This window comes from Simochromis diagramma, unplaced genomic scaffold (assembly GCF_900408965.1).
Source record: "Simochromis diagramma unplaced genomic scaffold, fSimDia1.1 OVJJ01000602.1, whole genome shotgun sequence".
Lineage (NCBI taxonomy): Eukaryota > Metazoa > Chordata > Actinopteri > Cichliformes > Cichlidae > Simochromis > Simochromis diagramma.
Window position 1 is genome coordinate 12,139,752 of NW_024387040.1, and position 25,566 is coordinate 12,165,317.

General features: G+C 39.1%; 3 protein-coding genes across 4 annotated transcripts in view; 2 read left to right on the forward strand and 1 right to left on the reverse strand.

Moving 5' to 3' along the window:
• cnksr2a (connector enhancer of kinase suppressor of Ras 2a) overlaps positions 1–15,925 on the forward strand; it is a 111,553-nt gene extending 95,628 nt beyond the window's left edge. For both annotated transcript variants that reach the window (XM_040043744.1, XM_040043745.1), the window contains one exon: positions 12,316–15,925. In XM_040043744.1, the coding sequence (XP_039899678.1) occupies positions 12,316–12,363 (48 nt within the window). In that variant the 3' untranslated portion in view covers positions 12,364–15,925. The remainder of the gene's footprint in view (positions 1–12,315) is intronic.
• smpx (small muscle protein X-linked) lies at positions 5,133–20,063 on the reverse strand. The gene is made up of 5 exons (XM_040043748.1): positions 19,760–20,063; positions 16,629–16,688; positions 12,278–12,364; positions 11,230–11,373; positions 5,133–6,116 (listed from the first exon to the last, which is right to left on the reverse strand). Exons 2-4 carry the CDS (start codon positions 16,662–16,664, stop codon positions 11,233–11,235), a joined length of 264 nt encoding a protein of 87 aa, XP_039899682.1. The 5' UTR covers positions 16,665–16,688; positions 19,760–20,063; the 3' UTR covers positions 5,133–6,116; positions 11,230–11,232.
• A 4,722-nt stretch (positions 20,064–24,785) lies between these two features.
• The window catches only part of mbtps2 (membrane-bound transcription factor peptidase, site 2), a 29,218-nt gene continuing 28,437 nt past the window's right edge, over positions 24,786–25,566 (forward strand). Inside the window, exon 1 of the mRNA XM_040044139.1 lies at positions 24,786–25,086. Coding sequence (XP_039900073.1) covers positions 25,012–25,086 — 75 coding nt within the window. The 5' untranslated portion in view covers positions 24,786–25,011. The remainder of the gene's footprint in view (positions 25,087–25,566) is intronic.

Here is a 25,566-nt window from a genome sequence, read left to right on the forward strand (position 1 = left end):
ATAATATTTAAAAATAAAAGTATTACAACTGAGAAAGTTGTTAAGGGCTACGTGGTAGTAAACATTTCATGTCCCCCAACCTAGTTTCCCGCACAGGCCCCAAAGACTATTGCTCAACTATGAGCAATATCCTTATTTCTGTGTTTTAGTACCCAAAACCTAGAGTTTGAACAGCCTGGGGAAAATGGGGGTAAAATGTACTACATTGTGGTTGATTTTAAAGCATCTGCTCAGCATTTTGATACCATATTACACCCACTCAAAGTGAAATTCTCACTTTAGGAACTGGCTCTCAGCACTTGTAAAATACATTTCTCACTTTTTGTGCTCTTTAGTCTGGCAGAGGCAGCAGCGTACACTCAGTCCCAGTGAGAGGTCTGGGAAGCTGGCAGATCTCTCTCCAGCAATCTTTCTTTGTATCATACTCCAGCACACTCTTCACAACCACCTCCTGCCCGTTACTCCACCTTCTCCCTCCGAAAACCAGCAGATTCCCAGATGACATGGATACCATGCCGTAGTTGAAGGAGCCAGTGAGAAGCGGCTTGAGTCGCATCCAGTGATCTGACTGTGGATGGTATCGTTCAATATCACAGAAGGGTTCGTACATCCCCAGCAGTGCATAGATGTAGCCATGAGCAGTTGCCAAGCGATGACTGAACCTGGCGATGGACATGGATGCCCTCTTTTCCCAGACTCTGCCTTTAAGATCCCAGAAGAAGACCTCTCTGCTGCTCTCCCTGCTTTCATCCTGAGTGTAACTATAGTTACCCGGAACACCACCTGACACATAGATGCTGTTGTCAAGCACAGCAGAGGCGTGGCCGTAAAGTGTCTGAGGCATTGGTGGCCCTTTCCTCCATGCTCCTGTGGCCATATCATAAAACTCCACAGAAGCTACAGAGGCATGTGTGTTGGTGTCTGGTCGTGTGTGTCGTCCGCCCAAAGCATAAATAACATCCTCCACCACGCAGCAAGTGAACTGTGCCCTCCTGTCCAGCATGGACTCCACCTGCTCCCAGCAACTAAAGCGAGGATCGTACCGCCACACCTGATTGGATGTTGCTACAGTAACAAGCCTTTTCTCATCTTCATCTCCCTCTTTCACTTCATCTCCTCCAATCACAAAGAGGAAACCTCCCACTGAGCACACGCAGGGATTTCTCAGTCTCAGCGGAAGAACACAAGTCAAAGATGAAAACCTCCTCCTCTTTGGATCGAACGCCATCACCTGCTTTTCTGGCCAATCAGTGCTGGACCCGCCACCCACAAGAAGCACGCAATTGGGTGATGCTCTAAGCGTTGTCTGCCGGCTCTGCCTGATGGGCTGAGTTGAACCGAGCCTGTGGTACTCGGATGCTCGTGTCAGCTGGCTCCTTATTAAAGGTGTGGCCATGGCTCTGTGGGCATGGCTGATATTTGTGAGGTCAGACGGGGGGACCAATCCAAAGCGCAAACGACTCAACAAAAGATTTGATTTCAGGAGTGGGAGGGGCCCGTTATCATCCAGCCAATCCAGAACCAGCTTTATGAGCTCCACCTCCTTAACACTAGGTATCTCATCAGCATCCAGAACCGCCAACAGTGATTCGATATTCAACGTCAGGAGATCGTCCCTGCTTTCTTGTATCAAGCTTCCCATCTCCATGGCAATGGTTTGATTGGCAGCCTCAAGTGCATTTGAGAGGGCGTGGCGCTCAGCCAGGTTAGCATAGTCACAGCAGTTCTTGGCATTTAAACCATCAGTCATGTAACGCTCGCATATCGCCACAGCTGTTTCCACCTGCAAGTACCTGCCTGTTTCCAGGACAACAGGAAGTGTGGAGGGTGAGATGCTGAGCCAACCTGAATACAGGAAGTCCAGAATGGCATCTAAGCCCTCTGGTGCTAGCGCAGGGAGGCTAATGGAGCCTGCTAATCTCTCTGCAGTAGTCTCTCCAAACAGGGCCCAAAAATAGTCACTGGAGCTGGCTAGAAGGGCGCGATGACAGGGAAAAGATATGCCGCCAGCCTCTAAGACAACATCACACATCTTCCTCTGTGAGCGAAGGCGCTGGAAGCCAGAGAGAAGTCCGGTTCTGTGGGAAGAACTGTAGAGGACAGAGTAGCTATCCATCCAAAAGACGGCAGACAAGAGAGTGGAAATGATGGAAGGAAGATAAGGAAACTTTTGAAAAAAGTGAAAGCAAATTAAAGGAAAAAGATTTGTCAGGAAGGAGCCAGGAAGCAACGGTGAAGAAACATTAAACACAGCAAGCACAGGAAAAGCTGAAGAGTGAAGTCAAAAAAAGAGGTTGCTGACAAGCCGGCACCAAAAAAGTGTAAAAAGAATTGGATATTAGTCGGAGAGCAAGAAGCAGGAAATGAGAGGCGCAGGAAAGAGTGTGTCTCCTTTGGCAAGCTTTCTCCATCTGTGTGTTTGTCCTTCTCTGCCTTCAGCAGCGAGCATGTGACACCATGATGCGGAGGTTAATAATGGCCCCCTGCAAACACAGACGATGCTACAGCCCGCCCCCTTTTTGGCACTTTAACATGAACCATCCCAAAGCCCTCATGTCTCTTGCCCTGATACCCCGGCTCTGTTGGTTTTGAGTTTGTCTGCTGCCCTTTTCTCCGTTTCCAAGAGGGAGTATCACCCATGAATCATACACACCAACCAACCAGCGAGCATGGAGATGCATGGATAAACACCCTGACCCCACACCCAAAGAGACCGAGAGGGAGCCTGGCAGGGCTTTAGTGTCTAACCCAGTGGATGAACTCATTGGTAAATACAGCTGCTACAGTCTGGGACCAAGATTCCAGGGCATGCCACCAATCTGCACTCTCATGGTGACAGGAATAGTAGCACAGACACAACTCGGCAGATGCGGCGCGAGGTAGATATCAAACCTGCGGAAGTTTTGCCAGGCTGTCAAAGATTTGTCAAGTGTCACAAGTACTTCATGGCTTTTGGCATTAGAGTTATCCGTGCCCTTTTGGGAGGCATTTAACCTTTTTATGACCTGCAGTCTGTCAATATCACACAGATGGATGTCATGATATTATTTTTATGCAGAGATAGGAGGCGATGGTGAGCGTAAAGAATAGAGAGATAATGAAGCATCAGGCTACAAGTTAACTAATGTGTTTACTGTCATCTCATTAATGCTGAGCTATACTCCGCGGTGCCACTCTTTGTCTAATACACAAACAAATGCACATCAGTATGCAAACAGCACGTTATTGAACACTTTACAAGATCTTGCAGGGTACGTTTTGCTCTGAGTTATGATTGCTGTCTCTGAATAGATGCTGGCTCACGCTCTGAGGTGAGTGTGTATTTGTCCGCGTTGGTGTGTTTGTTTTATGGAAGGGTTACACCAGTTTAAAATTCAGCACACGGGCTACTCACAAAGAGGAAAAAAAAACAGACTCACACCTTTTTTTCCTTTTTTTTTTTGAAGCTACAAAGTATTTTTAATCTTTCCCACATAGTGTCAGATTCTCCCATATGGTGGTTAAATCTACACCACTGTTTCTGAATATTCCACCGTGACCCGATGGAAGCTAAACTTAGCTACAGCTGCTGTGTGTGTGTATTTATCTGTCTTCAATAGGGCACAGTGATGTCAGGATGGATATGTGGTGAAATGCAGTGGTATGTGGCCCATTCAAACTGTAGGATTTGAAGGTTTAGGTCATGATTAAAGTGAGTCTGTGCATTGTCGTGCTCCTGAGTTCTACCTAAACCCCCTAAAAATTCCTATTACATATGCACATAATTCAAAAATAATTACAGCTGGAGATACCAGAGTTCATTCCCCCCCACCTTCAGGCGCTGCAAGTAATGTGAAAACAACACTCCAGGCTACATTTTCCATCACAGTAAACGGGAAGTTTTAATTTGGTTTTGTCAGAGTTTCAGGTTGAGCAGACTATTTCTTTTTAAAATCAGTGTCACACTCTGTTTACTGCCAATCTCCTGACACCCACATGAAAAGACCAGAAGTCTCAGCCAGGATATAATCCATTTTAAATATGTCACCCTGAAAACTACTGTCATGTCCTGTCGGTGTGCTTAGGCAGTCTTTGTTAGCGAATATACACAAGCTGTCAACTCCACCAGGAAGATGATATTTTCTTCTAAAGGACAAAGTCACAAGACTAATGTCAAGTGCTAAGGTGACATACGCACATGGACAAGGCAAATCAGCAGTTACAAAGTGAACATACAAAAGAAACATTTCAAAATAGGATAACAAAGGTCATCAGGATTACGAGGTTATTAATGGTTAACCAATAAAAACCAGCAAGTCAATAAAAATATTTCTTTTTTTCTGGAACTGTGGTTCTCTGTGCTCTGTGCTTCTTTTGGGGTCCCCCTTTCTGTGATTGGTTCCCTTCGGTCTCGCGCTTCCTTCATTCCCTGCTATGCCTCCATAACCTATTATGTTGATCAATTGTTCTCTTAATTCTTCAAACTTGGTTCAACCTATCATGTTCGGGACTCTCTAATCAAAAGGATTAGCCTAATTATTATTTATGTGTGTAAGCGTGTTTTTGCATTTACCCCTCCGTACTCTAAGCCATTCCTATAAGCTTTTGACCTCCACATGACTGAGTAGAAACTCCTATGAGCACGATTGCAATGTGTTTATAAACAATCATTTATACATAGATAATCTTCAATGTTATTCACTTGGGTAAACAGCACTTTTGACACCCTTTTAAGAAGCTCTCTTCTTCTCTTATCTGATCACAAACATCCTGTACAAAAAAAAACTGTTATTTTGCAAGTGCAAAGTTTCCAAGCAAACTGTCTTAATGTCCTGTTATCTGTCTCTGCAAGCATTTTGTTTTTACATTGACCTTTTACTACACTCTGTCACCTTTCACTTATTCTACTAAAAAAAATCAAAGAGAAAACAAAACAAGCATTTTCAATCAATTAAGTTTAAGCATAAAAGCAATTACTTATGAGTAAGTTTTATCATAGCTAAATTATCAAACACCCAGAAAGTCCTAACATGATCATAAAGCCCCTTATTTCAACTTAAACCCCAAATCCCCCCTTCCTGACACACTTTATGTGTCACTAGCAAACACGCTAAAATGATCTGGTGGTTTTTCTATGCACTTAAAACACCTCATAAAAGTGTCATAATTTTTTTATTTCATCACAGTAACATTAAATTTATATCCATAAAACTTTTTTTGTGTATGATACATGGTTGCGCCTCACCATTTTAACAGTAACATTACATTTATACTCTCAAAATCTATATTAGGACATGACATATTGGCCTAAACCCACTCAGCAATGGGCTAAAATTACCCTTTTTTTCATTTATCCAGCTGTAGGTCTTTAGAAATCTCATTTCTTATTACACAGTCAGTTAACATTACAAACAAACCAAACAATACTGTAGCGTCGGCATCTATCAGTAATATTAAGACACTTGCACTCCTGTTGTCTTTTGCAATAACAGATGGAGGCATAAGTGATAAACCGAGTTTGGACAGGATTTTTAGAACCTTTTTGATTTATTGCAGTGTTTTTTCAAGACATTTTGGGAAACATCACAATAAACAACAAACGTATGATTATTTCCCCCCAAAAGCAGTACAGCTGACCTTAAACCCCACATACAACATTAGCAAAGGAAACATTTATTATTGTATCAATATAAAGTATCAATATAAATCAGTGGTGAACAGCTGAAGTGTCGCCACAGAGTTTATTTGTTGCTGAGATGGATTCCTCGAATTTATATTCATTGTCAATAAAATGTCCTTTTTAACCATCTACTTAACAGAAAAGCAGATAATATGCTAAACAGTATGTTGTAATTGTAACACAAGTCACTCACTTCTAAAAGTCCAGGTAAATTATATATTATCTGAAGCAAGACTGTCAAGAATATTTGAAATTGTTGTATAAATTATAATTTAATTGGAAAGATAAATAAATATTTCTGTTAAACTACTGATTGGAGGAGAGTTTATAAAAACTGAGGCATTAGTATCTCCAAACATGTTGGGATTGGGGTTGTATTTTGCCATTCTTCAGAGTCAGTGGGCAAGTCTGTGTCTATGAAGATTATCTGCTTTCCTCTCCGCCTGGCTGGAGAATCCTGGAAGAAAACAGGCAGATAAAGGCATGGTGAGAGATTTTCTTTGGCTGCTATCAGCCGTCTCAGAGCTGCCGACCTCTGACAGACTGTCTGTGACGTTCGAGACGATGAGGAGAAGGCCAGTTTACTACTGGTAGCTGAAATATAGAAACATTCTCATGTGCAATTAGCGATGCTGACCCTTCAAAAAGCCTGCCTCATATTCTCGAAGTAATAAACAAGAAATCCATTTTTCCAAGTTTTGCTTTGATTTTTTGTCTTCAGCTAATGTTGGTCAGAGATTTGCTTCTCAGCTCTTGGCCAAAAGTACTTGGACAGCCATGCTTTTCTCTACTTCACATCTGGGGTTCTGTTTTGTAAATTGAGGCCCATTCGCTCCTGTAAAGGAAATTCATAATGCTGCTGTAAACAATGATAATTTAGTTAATAAAGTGATCCAACTCTGTGCCAGCAGTTTTGGGAAATTTCCGGCCTGTTTCAGCAAGGCAGTTTCCCCATGCATGAAGCCAGATTCATAAATAAAAGCGTTTGCCAGTTTTGAGTGGAACTTCGTGTCCACAGTCCTGTCCAATGCTTTTTGCACAGAGCAAATCCCTGCAGGCAGCTTCCAAAATCTTGTGGAAAACCTTTCGCCAAAGAGCCTAGGCAGTTTTAGCAGCAGATTAATATCCACAACTCTGGGGAAAAAATGGTAAACAAACACAGATGGGTTTGACTTTCAGGTGAACACTGGAATGAAAATTGCTAGAGGTGCTGTATCTGTGTCTCCATAGTGTGTTCTTTATAAACTGCATAAAGAACTGATAAACAATAATAAGAATAATCATGATAACAGATGTATGAGGATAGTGTTTATATAGTTTATGTAGATGCAAGCTAATAAATATCTATGAACTTCTATTATGAAACCAGTTTAAATTTACATTCTTTTTCTTTTTCCCTTGTGCAGAATACTAAACAGCTAGTACGTGGCTGCTGTTGTTGTTGCTGTTTGGAATAATTTTCCATGTTAAAACTTAAACCAGCTTCTGCTTGTGTTATTCCATCTCTTCTCTCCCTCATTTAGAACACCTACACAGCACACCCACGTGGCTTGGGCTGGGCACAGCAGCCGCAGTGCTTGGATATTGTGGTTTCTGTGTCCCGCTGGGAAAGTTGCAGCACAGACTGCCACTCAGCGCTCACACTCATTTTCTAAAACACACACACACCCATAAAGTATAAATATAGCATCTGACTCCTCTGACTCAACCTGTCCAGCCCCCACACACACAGAGGCATCAACACACACGATGCTTGACCCAAACAAAGGCTGAGCGGCCCACACTGACTCCATGTGGTGAACTGCAACTACTGCAAGTAATTATTGCGTATCCTCACCAGCACCATACAAATAGCACACATTTACAGAGATATGAGTAGACCAATTTGAGTATCCGGTTAGGGTAGGATGTAAAAGATATACAATAGCACCATTTGTTCTCTTACCATGCATCAAAGAGACATACTTTAGCTAATATCAGTGTGTGCAAAGTTGAGGTAAAAAAGTAAAAATAAAAATAAAGCAGCGCTAAATATTTATTAAAAGACACTATATCACAGACTGTAATTGTTGCAAGATGCCAGTGTGACTTTTTAACTCTACATATCTTTGCTCTAGACAAAGATGTGTTTGATATTCTTACAGGTGTCTCTCGTGGTCATTCATGAACTCTTCAAACAGTTTGGAGACATTGTCAACTCTGCACATAACCCTTCTTACATAGTGGTTATATAGTGAGGATTCTCATATTACACACGGTCAGAGTTTCAAGTAGTAAGGGTCAGCATGACCCTTACTACGTAAGCTCAGGCTTCAAACTGCTCTAAACAGTTGGCCTCCAGCTGTTTTTTTTTTCTGCTCTTGGCCCTTTGTGATGTTAGTGAGAGTGGATCTCCCTAATATGGTTACCTCAGGCACATAGCTCCCATCCACCTGCTCCAACTGTGAAAGTTTGTTCACTGCTTATCCATTCTTTAATTAGCCGCAGTGACCGACAGCTGGCTACACTAGGAGGAGGTTAAAAAAGCGGGGATTAAACCCTAGAAACCCGAACTGCTTCAAGGAGAAGTATTTTGTTTAAAAACAAATCTCAGAATGCAGCTCAACTTTCAGCTAGGCTAATGCTAAAAGATGAAGATGTATAAAAAGCTATGTAGACAAGTGAATAGCTGAAGGTGTAATTAGCTTTATGTCGCTGAAATGATGTGTTGTATTAATATTCAGGCTGAATGGCTTGTGACCACTGTTTCATGGAAGACAAATAGCGTATTTAAATTTAACTAAGCAACTCTTGTAAGCTGATTTTAATATGGTAAAAGTGACCATGAGCACTTGGCAACTGCAGAAAAGCATTATGCTATACGTAACTCTGTATCCAGTGTTTTCAGGCCAGTCAACATTTCAGAAAATTTCCCTCACCTATTAAAAGGGATGCTGTTTTATAGAGCTTGTGATTAAAAGACTAAATCCACTGTTTTATACCACAATTGCAAGGTAATGAGCATAATATTTACCAAATGGAAACAATCTCCTATCATCTTCATTTTTGTGGATGTTTGCATTTTTCACTCTCATCTTCTGGGTCAGATTCTCAGAAGCTGCTGATTCAAGACTGCTTAATTATGTTTTCTAGGAGGTTTACAGTTTGTTTTATGACTCTACAAGAAGTAACTTTTGTTTGCAGAAACAAAGGCAGCTAAGTGCTGACTTCAAGGAAAGGTGGCATTAAAGGAAGAGGACAGTGGATTAACTGAGGAGTTGCACCAAGACAGATGTAAACCTACTCTGGTAGAGTCCAAGAATAAAAGTACAGAGCTAGAAATGAGGTCAAGTTTACCCTAACTTGCAAAACCACACTCAGTAACACTTTCAGATAGCCTCAATAAAACTGAATATTAAAACCCCAATGAATGTAGGATTTACTGCAAGACTTAGTTTTACCTAGATGTACCAAACAAAACAGTCTACTTCTATTAGATCTAATTCCGAAAGGATTGTACAAAGAAATCTTACCAATAATTGATGCAATTTTAAACATGATCACAGTATCTGTATCAACAGAATATGTACTTTAAGCTTTCAAGGTAGCTGTAATGAAACCACTACTGTAAAAAGCCTTTACTTGACCCAGCTGTCTTTGTTAATTATCTCCAACCTTCCTTATTTCAAAAATTCTTAAATTGCAGTTCTGTGAGACCTCAGTGCAGCATTTGATACAGTATCACTGACCACAGTATTTTACTACCGAGATTAGGATATGTTAAAGGAAATGTACTGTCTTCACACACGAAAGGGAATTTTGGAGTTCCACAGGGTCCTGTGCCGGGTCCAGTATCATTTACATTAAACATGCTTCCCTTCGGCAATATTTTACAAGGCTGTTTTCTTGCATTATTTAAGATTTATGACCTTGCATAATCTAATCAGAAACAATTTGTCTCAGAGTGATACTGAAAAGCTAGTTCACAAATTAATTTGTAGATTGTTTTAAAATTTACCTGAAAAGACATTTGTTAATCCAAAACACTATAAGGAGAGTACTGACAAGGACACGTATATTTCTCCCACATTAGCTTATCTTCATTAAATTACAGTCAAATTTAAAATCATTATCCTTACATACAAAATCTTCAATGATCCCATCATATCTTAAACACCTCCTAGTACCATATTATCCTAACAGAGCACTTTACAGGCTTGCTTATAGTTTTAAAAGTAGAACGGGAGGCAGAGCCTTCAGCTTCCAGGACTCTCTTCTAAGGGAATCAGTTCCTAGTTTGGATTTGGGAGACAGACATCCTCTCTACTTCTAAAAATAGACTAAAAACTTTACTTTTGATAAAGCTTATTGTTAGGGCTGGATCTGAGCCACTACTGCTGCTGTGGGACTTTGTGTGGTGGACTGAGCACTTCTTCTCTCACCTTATTTCACTCCCCACATGTTTACATACCGCTGCAGTGTGTCATTAGAGTTTTGTCTTCTCTCTCTCTCTCTCAGCTTGTGTTTTCTCCTGTCTGCCTTTGCTTTTTTCTTTCCCCTCAGTCAACAACCAGTCACAGCAGATGACTGAGCCCGTTTGTATTGCAGGTTTCTTCCTGTTAAAAGGGAGTTTTTCCTTCACAGCTTCACAAAGTGCTTACTCGTAGGATTTTATGTTGGGTTTTCTCCAGAAATTTGTATAGTCTCTTCCTCCTATCCAAAATGCATTGAGGTGACAGTTGTTGCAATTTAGTGTTATATAAATAAACTTGAATTAAATGAAAAAATCTGAATTGGACAGGAATTGTAGACATGTCTCACATGTTAACTGTGGAGGACTTTAACCTTAGTATTCTTCACTTTTTCTCAGTAACATCAAACACAGTATGCTTCTCTGTCTTTATATGTACACTTTTGTACATACATGTACACGTTTGTCACGTTAGCAAATGATTGACTTTTTTCTTGCACTCAAACTGGATTTGCATCCTCCACAAAGTATTTGCAGTATTTGTGCTTCCTTTCAGTAGTTTGGTTGCGATTTGCATCTTTTAGTCTGGACTTTATAAACCCAGCCTATCTACATCACGCATCACACAAAAGACCTGCATTAAATATCAAATATTAAAATAAGCAGCTGTTACATAGTATCGATGGAAACTTTAGTGCTGTCAGGAAAGGGTTCTGATAAGTACGCATATTACCAGGTAAGGGACAAGTAGAAATTGTATAAATGGCCCCTGTTTTGAATTTAAGCTCCTCATAACTCAATGCACAAACATACTTGCAAGCGTGATTGAAATCAAACTTTTTACTGTTTTTAGGTACTGTGTACCTACTCAAAAACTAAAGCTACAATACTATTGGTACTGCATTTTATTTAAAATATAGTTTTAGTGTTTTTCTTCCTGGTTTTGGAATTTTTCCTTTTAAAGATTACATTAAAAATGTAACTTTATGGAAGTTTAGAGATTAACTTGCACATCCTATATAATATTTTTAGAAAATAATTTTCCTTTTTATAGTGTATTGATGAAGTTTTATTTTCTTTGGAATCTTGCAAAAATGAAGGGAACTACAATCAAACCTACATGTTACTCCTTGGTGACCCATCGTAGTTCACTCTTGGCGTTTTGTATCTCTGAAAGGTTAACAGCAGGCCCAGGTAGCTTCACTGCTCCTGGCAATTTCTTCTCCTCTGGTGACTGGGCTGCAGCGCTTGGAGGTGAAGGATCCTGATTTAAAAAAATAAATTGTGTGTGAGGTGATGGCAGCATTGCTTTTACCTATATTTAAAGAGAAACTTCATCATCTTATAAAGGGACAGATTGCAATGGAAGCTGCTGCTTAAGATGCCTATTCATAACAATGTGAGCTTTTAGGAAAGGCCTTAAAGAGACAGCAGCAAAAACTACCTGTGTCCGATAGAGTATAAACTGAAGAGCCTCATAGAAGGCCAATATAAGATAAGTAAAATAAGAATAAAAAGGTGTAGCTAGAAAGTAGCTTTCTAGTTCCTTTTTAATGTCAATTAAATGCAGTTCTCAGGAAATTAATTTTGTAGTTTTTTGTTATATCTTATATTATACTATATTGTGTTATAAAGTGATCACAAAATAAAATCTGCTTAGAATAAGTAAACAAAGTTAAGGAAATGTTTCTTTTATTGCCATGCCACACACTACAGCATTTATAGCCCAAGTTAATTTGCAAAGCTATTCCCTAGATTGGCCTTTTAAATATGTAAAACTCAGCAACACGTACACAGTAGTTAGTAAGAAATGCTAATTGTACAATAAAAGCTTACATTAGAAGCACAAAAGTGGAATAGAGCCAAACTAGGAAATGTCTGAGTTTATTTTTTTAGTTTTCAAGACGATATTAGCATACATTTGTATCCATATTCAGCTCATTTGGGTCAGGAAAATTCAAGTTGTAAATATATGCAGATCCCTGAGGTGGTCATGCGTATGTTGAATTTACAATTTAAATGTGACCACATTGTGGGGGGAAAAAAAGCATCAGCTCCACAAGCTGGCACAAGCTGTGTCTGTCTTGCCCACTGGCATTAAGGTGTGGGTAGAGTGGGGATGAGGAAAATGCAGACCAGTGGACTGGGTGTGAAATGTGTTATCTCACCTCTTCTGTTTCTACTGTGTCCTCTCTCCTCTTGACAGGATGTCCCGCCCCTGGACGCAGAGCTCCCATCGGGATGTTCAAATTAGCCTGAATGACAGCAAAAACAGCCAATGAGACCCTTTCAACACTTGATACTCAACTGTCTGCGTTGTTTGGGTGTGTGTGTGTGCGTTCAGGCTTCTGCTGTTTCCTCAAAACCCAATGTTTTGATTATGGCCACTGCTTCCTTGTTATCATCATGTCCCTAAAAAGAGACTTGTGTTTTTATGAAAATTGGGAGAGACATGCTTAAACATAGACAGACAGACAGACAGACAGACAGGCACACACACACACACACACACACAGATAAGAATGATCTACCTGCTAACTCGATGTTCTACTGCTGCCTGCCCCAACGTCCAACCACCTGGATTTGATGTGTTTTGTATTTGTACTGTAATGTATTGTATATAAGCTCACATTGTACAGCTGTACAGAGTGGGAGTGTGATGTGTGTTAACGATGTCTGTGGATGTTGTTCTATGAAAGAGTTATATATTTTACAGACGTTAAGGTTTTGAGATTGGTGAGGGAAGGTAAATCGCCTCATTCGCAGCATGTTTGCTGAAATGTTTGTATCACTGTAACGTTGCTTTGGCTGGAATCGTTTGTTGTCTTTATGCTTGGCGTGCCGTCAGCATTCATGTCCTTGCACACCACTGGCACAACCCAAAGATTAAAGGAATATTTCACCCCAGAATGAAAATTCAGTCATTGCGCTTCAAAATCCATTTTCAACAAAACAAAACCACATGCTGTAATTCAATCTGAGCCTCCCATGCATAGGAAAAAAATGTTTATTGCAGCTCAGGCTTTTATTTTTCCACCAGCCGTTAAAAGATCATGAACTTTGAGAGCAAACCAGTAGATTTACCTGATTTATTTGGATACGAAAATGCCCAGTTGATCCCCATAAACCATGTCAGTTTCAGTTTATCTTTGTAGTTATGTAGTTTTGTTTATGTATTTGACAATAATAATTTTAAATGTCCACTAGTATCAGCTTTTCCCCCCTGACTTCCTGTGACAGTAAACTTAACAGCTTTAGACATTTGGGCAAAGCAGACCAAGCATACATATCTCAGTAACCTGATTTTCTCTCAAATTTTTAAAGAAAAACAACAAAACTATTAAAACTATTAATGATTCAAGTAAGTTACTCCCAGTAATTTGATGAAAGAAAGTAATACAACATGAAGTGACATAAAGTCAGCCAACTAGACTGAGCTCCTACATAACATGGGGACTGAAATTTTAAGGCATTTGCCACATTTGGCCAGCTGGAAAATCATTATAGAAACTCACGTTTAACTTTTACGATTAATGAATTGAGGTTTAGATAAACATGAATTAAATATTTATCTGATTGCAAAGTTAAGTATACAGAGTTCTAAGTTCAGAAAACATGTGATTTGGCATGTTCTCTTTTGTTCAGTACCTCTTCAGTACAGCACAGAAACACATGCAAGATATGATATAACACTTAAACAGCTGATTAAGAGGTTAAGTCTGTGTTTTAACCTCATATGATGTTTCCCTGTGCATGTACAAGTCTTTCATTCATTCCTCATAAAGTTTAGATCCAAGATATCTTCTACTCATCATTTTAATAATTCTAATAGTCTTAGCAATAACCAGGCAAGAAAACACTGGTAAATTCCACATTTTGTAGGGGGCACAGCTGTTGCATAAAGTAGAGTGTATGTGTGAACTTTCGCCAAACAGCTTATGCAACACACGTCAGACCATTTTTTTATCTAAACAACAGCACCAACGTTCCAAACCTCTACTTATTTATCACCATTAACCTTGTTGCTAACCACATCCACATATACAGTATGTGAAGTAGAAGTGTGAGAGAAGCTGTCTGAGACGATACCCTATAAAGTCAACACTAGCTGTGAGTCTGGGAAGAGGCTGAGACTGAACTACAGTATACCTCCGCATTTTGATTGATTCTGTTAATGTTTTTTGACGGTGAACTAATCCTTTAAGCTTGCCTGCTGACTAGCTGTTGTTATAACTTTATGTGAACATGAAAGGAAAGCCTAGATAAGAAGAAAGACCTCAGTATCTGACAGGTAAATGGAAGAAAAACAGACTCACAGACTAATCCTGTTGAGAGAAAAACAAACAAACATACAAATAAGCTCAATAGCCAGGCTTCTTGTTACTTCCACATTCTAGTACCATTATGTCTGTATTATATAGGAATATGTTAAACTGAATTACCAAGCCGAGTTTAAGACTTGAACTACAGATTTGATTTAATTTACTTGACTGTCAACTGTTTTCAAAAGCTTAACGACTGAATTCCCTCAGACAGCCTCTGGTTTCCATTTCTTGCGTATGTGTTTTTAAAGTTGCTTTCTTAGTCAAACTGTTGCTGCTCTCTGAAGCAGCTGTAAACAGAGCCTGTTGTGAAAACCTGCTTTTACTGATGCTCAGCTGACTTAGTACTTTACCCCTATAATATTCTCGCATTTATGCTGGCCTTTCTGATTCCACATCATCTTCTTCCTTTTACATGGTTGCTAATGCTCCTGAATCTCTGGCAACCCGTGAGGTTGAAATATTAGGGCAACATGGAAAATGAAGGTGCCAAAGCCACTTGAGGGTGGCTTCAAAGGTGATTCAGTCCCTCATAGAGTTACATGTTTAACATGGTCAACTTTAGAGCACTAATAAACATTTGCACCCTGGTATAGAAAACTCCTGTAGTGTTTTGGGTCTTTTGAGCTAATTCGTCCATCCATAAGAGCTGTACAGGGTTTTTTTATTTGTTTGTTTCTTTTTTCAAGTAATTCTAATATTACAGGTATAGGTAGCATGCCAGTCATAGATAGGCAACCAGATGCTTTCTGCAAGGCTGATCTCCATTAATTTAAGTCATGACATAGACCTGTCCACTTTATTAGTGTTGTCGGTGCCTTCAAAGCATTTTAATTTAATAATGTGGTCCACTGTGTGCGGTACAACAAATCTGTTTGGTGAGTGAAATCTTAGTACTTATTAGTCTTTTATTTAACAATAATTAGCAGGTAAGTATGTCTGTGTACAGCTTATGAGGGAAGTTTGCTTTTGAGGCATTTTGTAATATAGATATCTAACAAATATTATGGTTTGCTATGTGGTTTATCTATTAATGGCCAATTACAAAAATGTCTTTGTCCCACTTTTTGTTAAGTTAAATTCTAGTGCTATATTTGTATTTTACTTGTATGCACCAGTACAGCCTATGGTTGCAGCTTGAAGGGTGCAAATGTTTCTCTGTAACCATGTCTACCAAGGCATTTGTCATTATCACGCTTCTTCTGTAACAATGCAAAATTTCCCTATGGGTTCATTTTAAATGTCTTTATTCAAAAAAACACAGAACATGTTTAATTTACAACCTTTTATCCTTATTTGCAAACTGATTTTGACTACATTGACTTTGTATAACCATCATCTTTACATGACTATCGTCCACGCATGTGTTGGCTCTTCCCAAGATCTTTGTTCCTTGACATTGAATTGGCAACAGGTTGCAAATAGACATCCTGAAAGTTCTAGACTTGTCTTACAGACTAAGAGGAGGCTAAGGACAAAAGTTTAATTAAAAAAGAAAAGAAAAAAACCCTAAATGCAGAAAATCATCATCTGATGGAATATTAAAGGGTATTTAGGCAATAATTAATAAATGGAAAACAATAGCTGTCTGCAACCACCTTTTGAAAATGTTTGAAGCTAAAGCAATTAAAAGATTTGTTATTGATGAGCTAAAACATGCAAAGCTGCTGACACTGAAGTATAAAGAGGTTTTTATCATCCAAACATTTATAATGTGAAGTCGCATTGCTTTTTTTCTTTGTGATAAAGTGATGATGGACTCTTTGGTGGAAACTGAACTGTGAACCTCATGGTTGTACTGTTAATAAAAAAGAAACTCTGTTCTGATGCCTATCCCATGGTTAGACGTGAAAATGAGCACAATGAGAAGTGAGCTGATGGAGGAAACACACAGAAAGCCACCAACACAAAGAAACTGCTCTGCATATGTTCGCCTTGCTAAAACCCTGCACTAACAACGCCTTGATAATGTATATGCACAGTTTAAACTCAGCATTTGCCTTCATGAATAAATACTTTAATGTGGAAACCTGAATTTGTCTTTATTGAGGAGCAGGAAGAGTTACTGTGCATTTCAGTTGTCTTCTATTCTGCCTTTACTTTTGTAAAGTTAATAGCATGCAGGAGGTAACACACAACCTTTTGAAGACACATCCACCTTACTGTGCATACAGATGGAAAAAAAACAAACTTTTACCTGAAGGGCCTTAACGTTGGTCGAAGGTTTGGACATAATCCCCCTGGTGAGTCCGCTGACCTGCAGGAAGCATAGATCACAGACATTCAGGTGTGTTGGATCTTTGTTCTGTGTACTTGTGAGCGTGTGTATGCATGTTGGGGGCACTGGTACTCAGTTCCTGTGGTTTTCACGGCCTGGGATACCATTTCAGTTGCTTAGCGACTCTTGGGGAGTTAAGCAGGCAGAGGAACTGTTCTCTGAATCATTCATGAGAGGGAGACAGAGTGACTGCCAGTATAAAAGTACCTCAATTTCACCTTTGGGATGACTTTTGGATTGATGTAAAGGTAAAATAGAAAAAAAAGGCTAAATAGAAAAATTTCTACTGCTACTACTGTCAAATTTCTTCTTGAAGATTCTGTAGTTTGGTAATGTAACATGGTACACAGCAGTGTGAATGATAAACGTCACTTTTGTACAGTTTTTATTGCTATAAAGTTGTAGCTGAAGAGGGTAACTTTTTTCAGCCAAATGTATTCATATCACAACACGAGCAGAACCTACGACAGAAACAGCTGTTTTACCGGGGCGAGCAAGGCTTGTATTGGTTATTTAGTGCAAAATAGACATCAATTAAAGTGTAGGAAATTGAAAGCAATCTTGCTCCTTTCATCTCAAACAGTGTTGTGTGTCATAAGCTTATGTTATTGTGTGTTTCCACTATCTTTTCAATTACTGCCATGTGTGGCCATAGCTGTCACTGCGTCTGTAGTGGCTGGATTAACTCTAACACATTCTTACAGTCAAGAAAGCTGCACCCCACTTAAAAACCAAAAATTCCCATTGGTGCCACCAAATTGTTTGCGAAGTGGTAAAGCCAATGTGTGACCCACTTGACACTGCGACATAGACTGCAATATAGAGTGGTAAGTTTAGGTAAGAGTAGTGAGTAATATAAAAAACTAACCAGCACCTACCAGTTTTAATATAAAATTCTTTATTCATATAAAAATTGAAATAAAAATCACTTTTATATAAATGAATAAAAATATGGAAATATGAAATTGTACACATGGAGTAATTTCAAATTGAATCTTTATTACTGCAACCCATACAGTACCTTCTTGGCCCTTTAGGGGCTGACATTTTTGGAATCTCTGCTCTAGGACATGGACATCTTCATGGACATGTCCATGTCCTGTTAACAAGGATTAACTAAAACAAATGCTAAAAACAATGTATGTCTATATCCTAATCAGTTAAACTGAAATTAAGACAAATCAAAAAGTCTAAAAGGAAGAAAATAGCCTGAGTGTGGTTAACACTAGCAGTGCTAATACCAATTGGGTTTTTATCCCATGTAGGTCAGAGTCTATATGCTTGTACTGAACGAGGTTATGCTCCTGTCTAGTAGTTATGCATCCATTTACTCCAAAGCGGCCCTATCTATCAGCAGCATAGACAGTTGCAAGTAGTGATGGTCTGACTGTGTAACCTTCCACTACAATAGTGCTGTACTTTGATGTCATTATTGATTCACAAACCAGTATTATTTGTTCACCAATAATTGGTTCACTAATATCTCACATCCTCCAAAGTTGACTGACTCCTATAAGAAAAAACAGAGAAGTCACTAAAGCCTGTTTAGATGGGGTGAAACTGAGCACTCTGGTAATCTAGGAAGTGAAGCATACTAGTGCATGTTTAATGTTGTATAAGGGAGTATGTTAACCCAGATGATGGTTTTCCAAACCAAATATGGTTGAGATTAGAAGCTAAACCAAAATTTCTTAACCCAACCAAACAGCAATTAAAAATAAAACTTTAGTCTCCTTGTCAAAGGTCAAAAATCTGTCTTTGTTTCCTCCACCTAACAATCATTCGTTCTTGAAGTAGAAACACGTCTAAGTGTCTTTTAAGGATCACTTACATGGGTCTTTTCAAATGGAACAAAAGTGTCTCTCACCACTTTGCAGTTATTTTTTACTTGCTCCCCTCCTTTTAACTATAAATAAACTACAAATCCACTCCAAGCAACAAGTGGTTAACTATCATTAAAGTTTCCACGGCCTATTTATCTTATCTCCTAGTAGCTACGAGGGCCAGATGTCGACTGGTTTCTCCAATGTCCTTGGTACAACAAAACGAAAGAAGGAAAAAGCTTTTCTGCCCTTGTGAGTAAAAACATGGACCCCGCTGAAATACACAGTACACACATTTCCACTACGTGATGATATTAATGTTGGCTGCCCGTAGCAGCCGCCTCAGTGACGCCACACTGCAGAGTCTGAAAAGCCCTTTCACTTTGCACACTCATGTCTGTCATGCAACGAGGCAAAGAGGCACAGGTGAATATATTATTTATGCTTTCAGGTTTTTTAAACCAGATGCAACACAGTGGTATGCCAGTTTATTTCATGAAACCTGTGAAAAAGTCTGTATGCCTGCATGTTGTTGCTTGAACATCAATAAAACTTTAAAGAGGTGCAGCTGTGCATATAGGTGTGTCTCACTTTGATTACAGATATGAAACACAATAACAGTTTCAAACTCATGTGTGAAATACCAACATAAATAATGCATAAAACAATTCATTCTAACTTTAAATAAAATTCTTTCCTTTCTTGCCAAGAGTGTAACAGAAAGATCAAAGCCGCTCCTAAATCTGTACGCTTAATATTTAATAGGAGATGATTGGCTTAGCATAAAGTCTGATTCTGCAAGGTGAAAACGTTTTGAGGTTTCATGGACTTTAGACTTTCATGGCTGGAAACCTAAGAATTTCCAGTGATTGCTAAGGTAGGCTGACCTTGGGACACTGACACTGTATCTTGCATCCCATTCAAATCCTTCAAATCCTCCTCTTTCTCCAAATAATGAATCACATAAGGTCATTTTATTTCCCAAGTTGCTGGCTGTTGATTTATTAAGAATAAATGCAGTACATCAATTGCTGAATAACCAAACTCAATAAAGAATTTGGCTTAAATTTTTCCCTGCCATACTCTGAGTTCTCCTTAGAAACTTACATAATAATCCTTTAAAAAGCCACAGAAAGCTGAATGACTTTGACAGTAAGGCCATCAACTGTCATGCCAATAAAAACACAGCACATAGACATAACATTATGTAAAGGAGACTGAACTTACCAGTCGATGAAACAACTCTTTCTTCTGATGCTTGTTTTTTTACACCCACTGCTCTTGTTTATTTGACTCCTCACGCACTATTTGCCTGTCTTCTCTCCATCTCTTTCTCTTCCTTTCTTTTCTCTCCTTCTCCCTCTCCCTCTTTCACGCTCACTAACTCTCTCTCTTTGCCTTGTAAGTGGTAGGAGGATTCCTCTCATATCTGGGATTTGTTCTCACTATAAATAGACGAGTGATACACAGAAGGGACCTGCTTTCTATCTATGCTCACATGGACACACACAGCGACGGACCAAAACACAGTCAAACAGACGCACTGAGCACTGGAAACAGCTTAATTTGCATAGATTTTAAAGGGTTCTTTTTTTAAAACTACATTTACAAGATTAGTCAGGAGCAGCAAAACACATTTAACTCCAAGACCATAGTGACTTTAACACTTTTTACATGTATTAATTCATAATCCACACTCATTTTAAAACTCTTCAAATAAGATCCAAAAGTTTTTAAAAATTTTAAATGCAGACCACTGAAATGCAGCACCGTCTGCATGTATGATGTTTACATATTTTAAAGCTACAGTAAGCAAACACTAGTAGAAAGTAAAACATGTAAGTGTGAAATTTTTGTAAACTTTAATAAGACGATTTTTCTCGTACCTGACTCAGGGCCAAACACCATTTAAAAATCTGCTTTAACCATGAACCAATCAAACACAATGTTGCCAGCTTCTGTTATGGCTGCTTTTATGATATTTGCTGATGCAAACATTTACTTAAGTTATATTTACAGGGAAATAATGCAAAATAGATATGTACCTTCAGGGCATTTCAGCATGAACCAGAAGCTCTCATATATTGTAATGTTCTGATTGACAAAAAATAAGGGACTCACGTTAGGACCAAACTTAATTTTAAAAAACTATGATCCGGCTTGTCTGCCAATGTAATTCAATCTCATTCAGCAATATTTATGATGACTTGATCCCTAATTTCAAATTGCTTTTAAGGTTTTAAACAATTGCAGAAAAATGCTCCAGTTAAGAATGAACCATGAAACTGTCTGCTAGATTATCGGATATTCATTCATTCATAATGAGAAGTGAGGTCACTGATTTAAGCATTTGGATTTTTTTTAATCTACTCATGTAGCAAAATGTTCCAAAGAGTAAAATAATTTCACTGCAGCTTCATTCAGAAAATAAAACATTTTACTCATGAAACTCAAATCTATCTGTTTATATGGCATTCAGAGATGAGATGCATGGTAATTTTTAGCTCTTCATCAAACCCTGACACTTGAGTCCCGAAAACACCCTTTCCTAATCTCAGTGACTAAAATGGGACTGGCCTATTTCTACCCCGACGCACACAAACACACAGAAAGAAGCAGTCATGCTGGTATATCTGCGTTTATACACTGATGTACAACCAGAAGCCCAGAGGAGACCTGTGATCCCACAGAGTTAAAGGTGCGCATGTGGCTATGAATGAGTGTGTGCTTTCTTACCTCCTGGTGTGCGTAGCTGCTCTGCCTTGCCTGTGCGCTCTCTGAGGTCCTCTTCGGCTACCTGACCTGTTTCCGCTTGTCCTGATTGGCTTGCGAGACAGAAAACTCCTCCCAGAGTGGAACCCGACCCAGCATCAGAGAAGTAAAATGAGTTTCAGCCTCTGTGCGTCTGTGTGTGTGTTTGTCTTTATTACATTGTGGGGACAAGGACCTGTTAGCACAGTCATGGGGTGGGAACCAGAATAAGTATGGGGACCAAAGAAAATAACTTTTATATTTAATCAAATTTTTTAATTACAAAATACCTGACAAGTTCCCAGAATGCGATTTCTAGTCTGGTCTAATTTTTCAGTGCTTTACAACCAGCAGAAAAGTTAGATCCCACGATGCATGTTTTGGACAGGTGGCCCTATAATGTAACAAAGACAAGGATAGGTGTGTGTGTGTGTGTGTGTCTGTGTGTGTGTTTATGTGTGTGCACTTCTGTATGTTTGAAGTCATTATGACACATTCAACCTACCTTTCTCTCTGGATGTGTTCTTCAAATGAGGCTGTTCACATTTATTGCAGCAAAGCACAGCGATCGTCAGGCTTGTTACACTGACCTGTTGTGTCCCTGGGTAGTAAAATGAAGAGGCTCAAACTGAAAGCTTGTTATATATTTCAAACTATGCAAATGCAACCCACACACACAGGTCTCAACTGTTGGGAAGGACCGTCCTGGTCTATTATAGATAAACACTTTCATCACTGAATGTGTTTATTGTGTTGTTGCAGAGATCGGGTTGGTGGAGCCCAGAGGAGGGAAAATCCAAGGCATAACATTTCTCGACATGATCTGATTAATTGCAAATTGGCTGTATAAAGTACAAAGATCAAACATGACTGAATCTTGTGGTGCAGGAGAAAGTCAAAGAACTTTTTATGGATATGTAACGATGAGGTTTTTGTCAAGTTGTTTTTTCTGCCTTGATAGAGCAGTCTGTAAAAGGTTCTACAGTATTGTGAAAAAGAAAGTAGACCTAAAGGATTTAAAAGCTTGCTGAGAATTTTGGCCCACTAGTTTTTACAGTGTTGTTTCAGTTGATTGGGGTTTGTGGGGATTTGTTTTTGCACAACTCTCTTAATAGTCACCACAGCATTTCATTCGGGTTGTATTCTGAACTTTGACTGAGCCACTGGAACACCTCGATTCTTTTCTTTCTCAGCCATTCTGTTATAGGTTTGCTGCTATGCTTCGGGACTGTTGAACTGTTGCATGAACCAGTTTCAGCCAAGCTGTGCCAGCAGTACTGCTACAGCTTGGCACATTTGAGTCTAGAATACATTAATTTTCGATTCAGTTGGTACAAGATGCCCAGTTCCTTTGGTTGAGACAAAACCCCGTATCATCACCCTTCCACAACTGTGCTTGTCAGTTGGTATGAGGCGGTCGTGCTGATATACTGTGTTTGGTTTTCACCAAACGTGGTGCTGTGCATTATGGAAAAATATCTCCACTTCATTCAAAGGACATTTGAAATCTGGTGGTTTGTTGTAAATACAACCTTGCAACCAAGTCATGCAGGTTTGTTATTTTTCAAAGTTCTTCTGCTTTTATAGATGTGCTTAAACTTGCTGATGATCAGTTAATCGAATGCATTTGATTAGCAGCATCTGGCTGCTACTTACCCACTCAATTCCTCTGGATTGTACTTAGTTTTCCAAAGAACTGCATGGAGTCCTGAGAAAACATTCTTTTGCACAAATCTATAATTGAAAGACTTTGAGTATTATTATAGAAAAACCAACTAGTAGCAGAGCACTGGGGTCATATTTCCTTTTTGTGTTGTAATTTTAGTTTCCGTATTTTTTATTTTGGAGCTGGTCCAGCCAGTCACTAGTCGCAAGTCCCTCACTTTTAAACTTTTGACCAGCCACATGCTTATGAAGGCCATTAAGCTCAACACGGCAATATAAAAGCAAGATGGCACACACTGAAACCCCCCCGAAGATAACTGAAAAAACAAACAAGCAAACTCTACAGGTGGTAACTGCAGCATCTAATAGATATTCAATGTGTTGCATAGAGCTAATTGTATTTGGGTTTTGCTTTTGGCTTTTGGTTATAAATGTATCATGAAGGAAGTGAGAAGGTGTGGCTAATGTGCTCATTTGTTTTGGTCTGTGCTGTGGCTCTGAAGTTGTTTATGCTGTATATCACCTTTAAAACAAAGAAAACCTGTGGAAAAGTATCATCATTCAATAATGGGAATACTGTAGAGCTCAATCAATCATTCATTTCACCTGAACAAAAACCCCATCAAACGTGTTCTTTTTTTTTTCTCCATTGAAAACATTTACCTTGTTGGAAATCCAGAATCATGCTCCCGTAATAATACAGACTCTGTTGATATTTTTTTTAATGGGAAAAGTTTAAATGTTGTTTAAAAGGCATCTGCTAGTCCAGTGTAAGGTTCAAAGTCTGACAATCCAAGGTGACTTATAGGTGATCGAGTTATTTACATAGTCCTGAGGAATAACCATTTACATATTCCTCAGGACTATGTAAATATCTTCCAAACGAACCTAGAAATGCCAAAAGGAAGTTTATTTCACAGGCAAATAATGAAAAAAGGAGCTTTACAAACAATATAATCTGCCTGTCTGTGGATAAAATAAATACACCATGGTGTGTATAATCGGTATCACTAAGCGCACAACCACAAACTGTTGCCGCAGGGCCTAAAAGGAGATAAATGTGGCTGTGGCAAAGTTTGATATTACTTACTTTAAGAGTAAAACCTCTTAAAGGAGGAGGTAAACTGAAATTAGGGTTTAACCTTTTAGAGGGGGGTTTATTGCACCCAAATAGACAGTTTTCATCTGCAGCTGTGTCCTCATTAAGCTCAAATAACACAGTTATTCTGAAAGGCTGAAGGTTCTGTAGGAACTGATGTACAGCAACATGTTGGCCTTTATCCACAAGCAGTTTTATGTTCCCTTGGCCACATTTATGGCTTAATGAGTCAGACTGGGAGCTTATTTTCTTGTTGCGCCTGACTCTGGCAATCCACATTTATTGGTTTCCTTTTACCCCCATTGACCTTTTGGCAGGATGAAATTTAATATCCAAAAACAAACTTTCATTTTTGTGTCTGCAGCTGAGCCAACTGATTATGCAATTCTCCATTTTTAGGGTTACAGCTCTGTGCCCTTTATATAGTAAGCACTGGGACAATCCACTGTGAATTGTTTTTTTGTTTTTTTTTAATTTACATAAAAAAAATTCTCTCTATCAATTTCTGCCATTTAATTTCTTTCTTTTTATATGTAATTTCTATAATTATATTTTTTACTTCTTTACTAGTATTTAGAATTTGTGAATTTTTAAAAATACTTTTTATTTTTTACTGCAAATGTAATTATTTTTGTTTTAATTTTTTTAAATTAGTAATTTGTAAAAACTACCCAAAATGAAAAGTGAGATGCTGCAGTTGAACACCTGATGGCGCAATATTGGCAGGGACAGAAGAAAGTGTCGAAGAAGAAGAAGAAGCCGGAGTTTTGTCGCGCAGTGCTGACACTTCTTCCGATTCACGGCATTCGTGAAATCAAACCTTTCTGTCTGTTTGCAGTTCACCGTAAGTGACGGCATTTTATGGCAGCGTTGGACGCTAATGACGGCGGCCAGCTGCGTGACAAACGGCGGGCAGAGAGAGTGATGAAGACGGCGCGGTGTGGAGTCCTGTAACGGCTGCACCATGATCCCCGTGTCCCTGCTGGTGTTTGTGATGGCAGGCTGGTGTGCTGTCTATCTGGCGGACACGCTGCTCAGGGTGAATATTTGCCTTTTTGTTTTTCTTCCTGCTCAGCAGTCTGTCAGCTAACGCACGTGAATGGATTTAACCATTAGAAGGTTTGAGCTGTGGACACTCGTGTAAACAGGCCAGAGCAGCCCTGGAACCGCTGGAAACCCCGCTATTAAACACATTACTGCCATTACTTCACAATGTCCGTCCATGAGATGCGTTTAATGCTTAAAGTGAGCAGAAAATGTGGGAAATATAAGACCCTGTCTGTCTTTAAATGCTATCAGAGTAAACTATAAGCGAGTACCTGCAGTAGTATAGAGTATAACTCAGGATTTCCATGTATCCTGGAAAACCTGGCAACCTAGAGATCTGCTCTCTAACCCTTAAAATTTCGTGGAATTACAAAGCAAAACACAAGTAAACAAGGAAGAAGAGAGTCCAAAGGTGCAGCGCAAAAAGATATTAAAATCAGGTACAAACAAAGAGGAAAGTGCCATTCACAAT

Coding starts and splice junctions, on each gene's coding strand:
- smpx (XM_040043748.1), bottom strand. CDS start 16,664: ATGTCCAAACCTTCGACCAACGTTAAGGCCCTTCAG. Junction 12,365..16,628: donor CCAACGTTAAGGCCCTTCAG/GTAAAAGTTTGT, acceptor GCTGTCATTCAG/GCTAATTTGAACATCCCGAT. Junction 11,374..12,277: donor ACACAGTAGAAACAGAAGAG/GTGAGATAACAC, acceptor TTTTTAAATCAG/GATCCTTCACCTCCAAGCGC.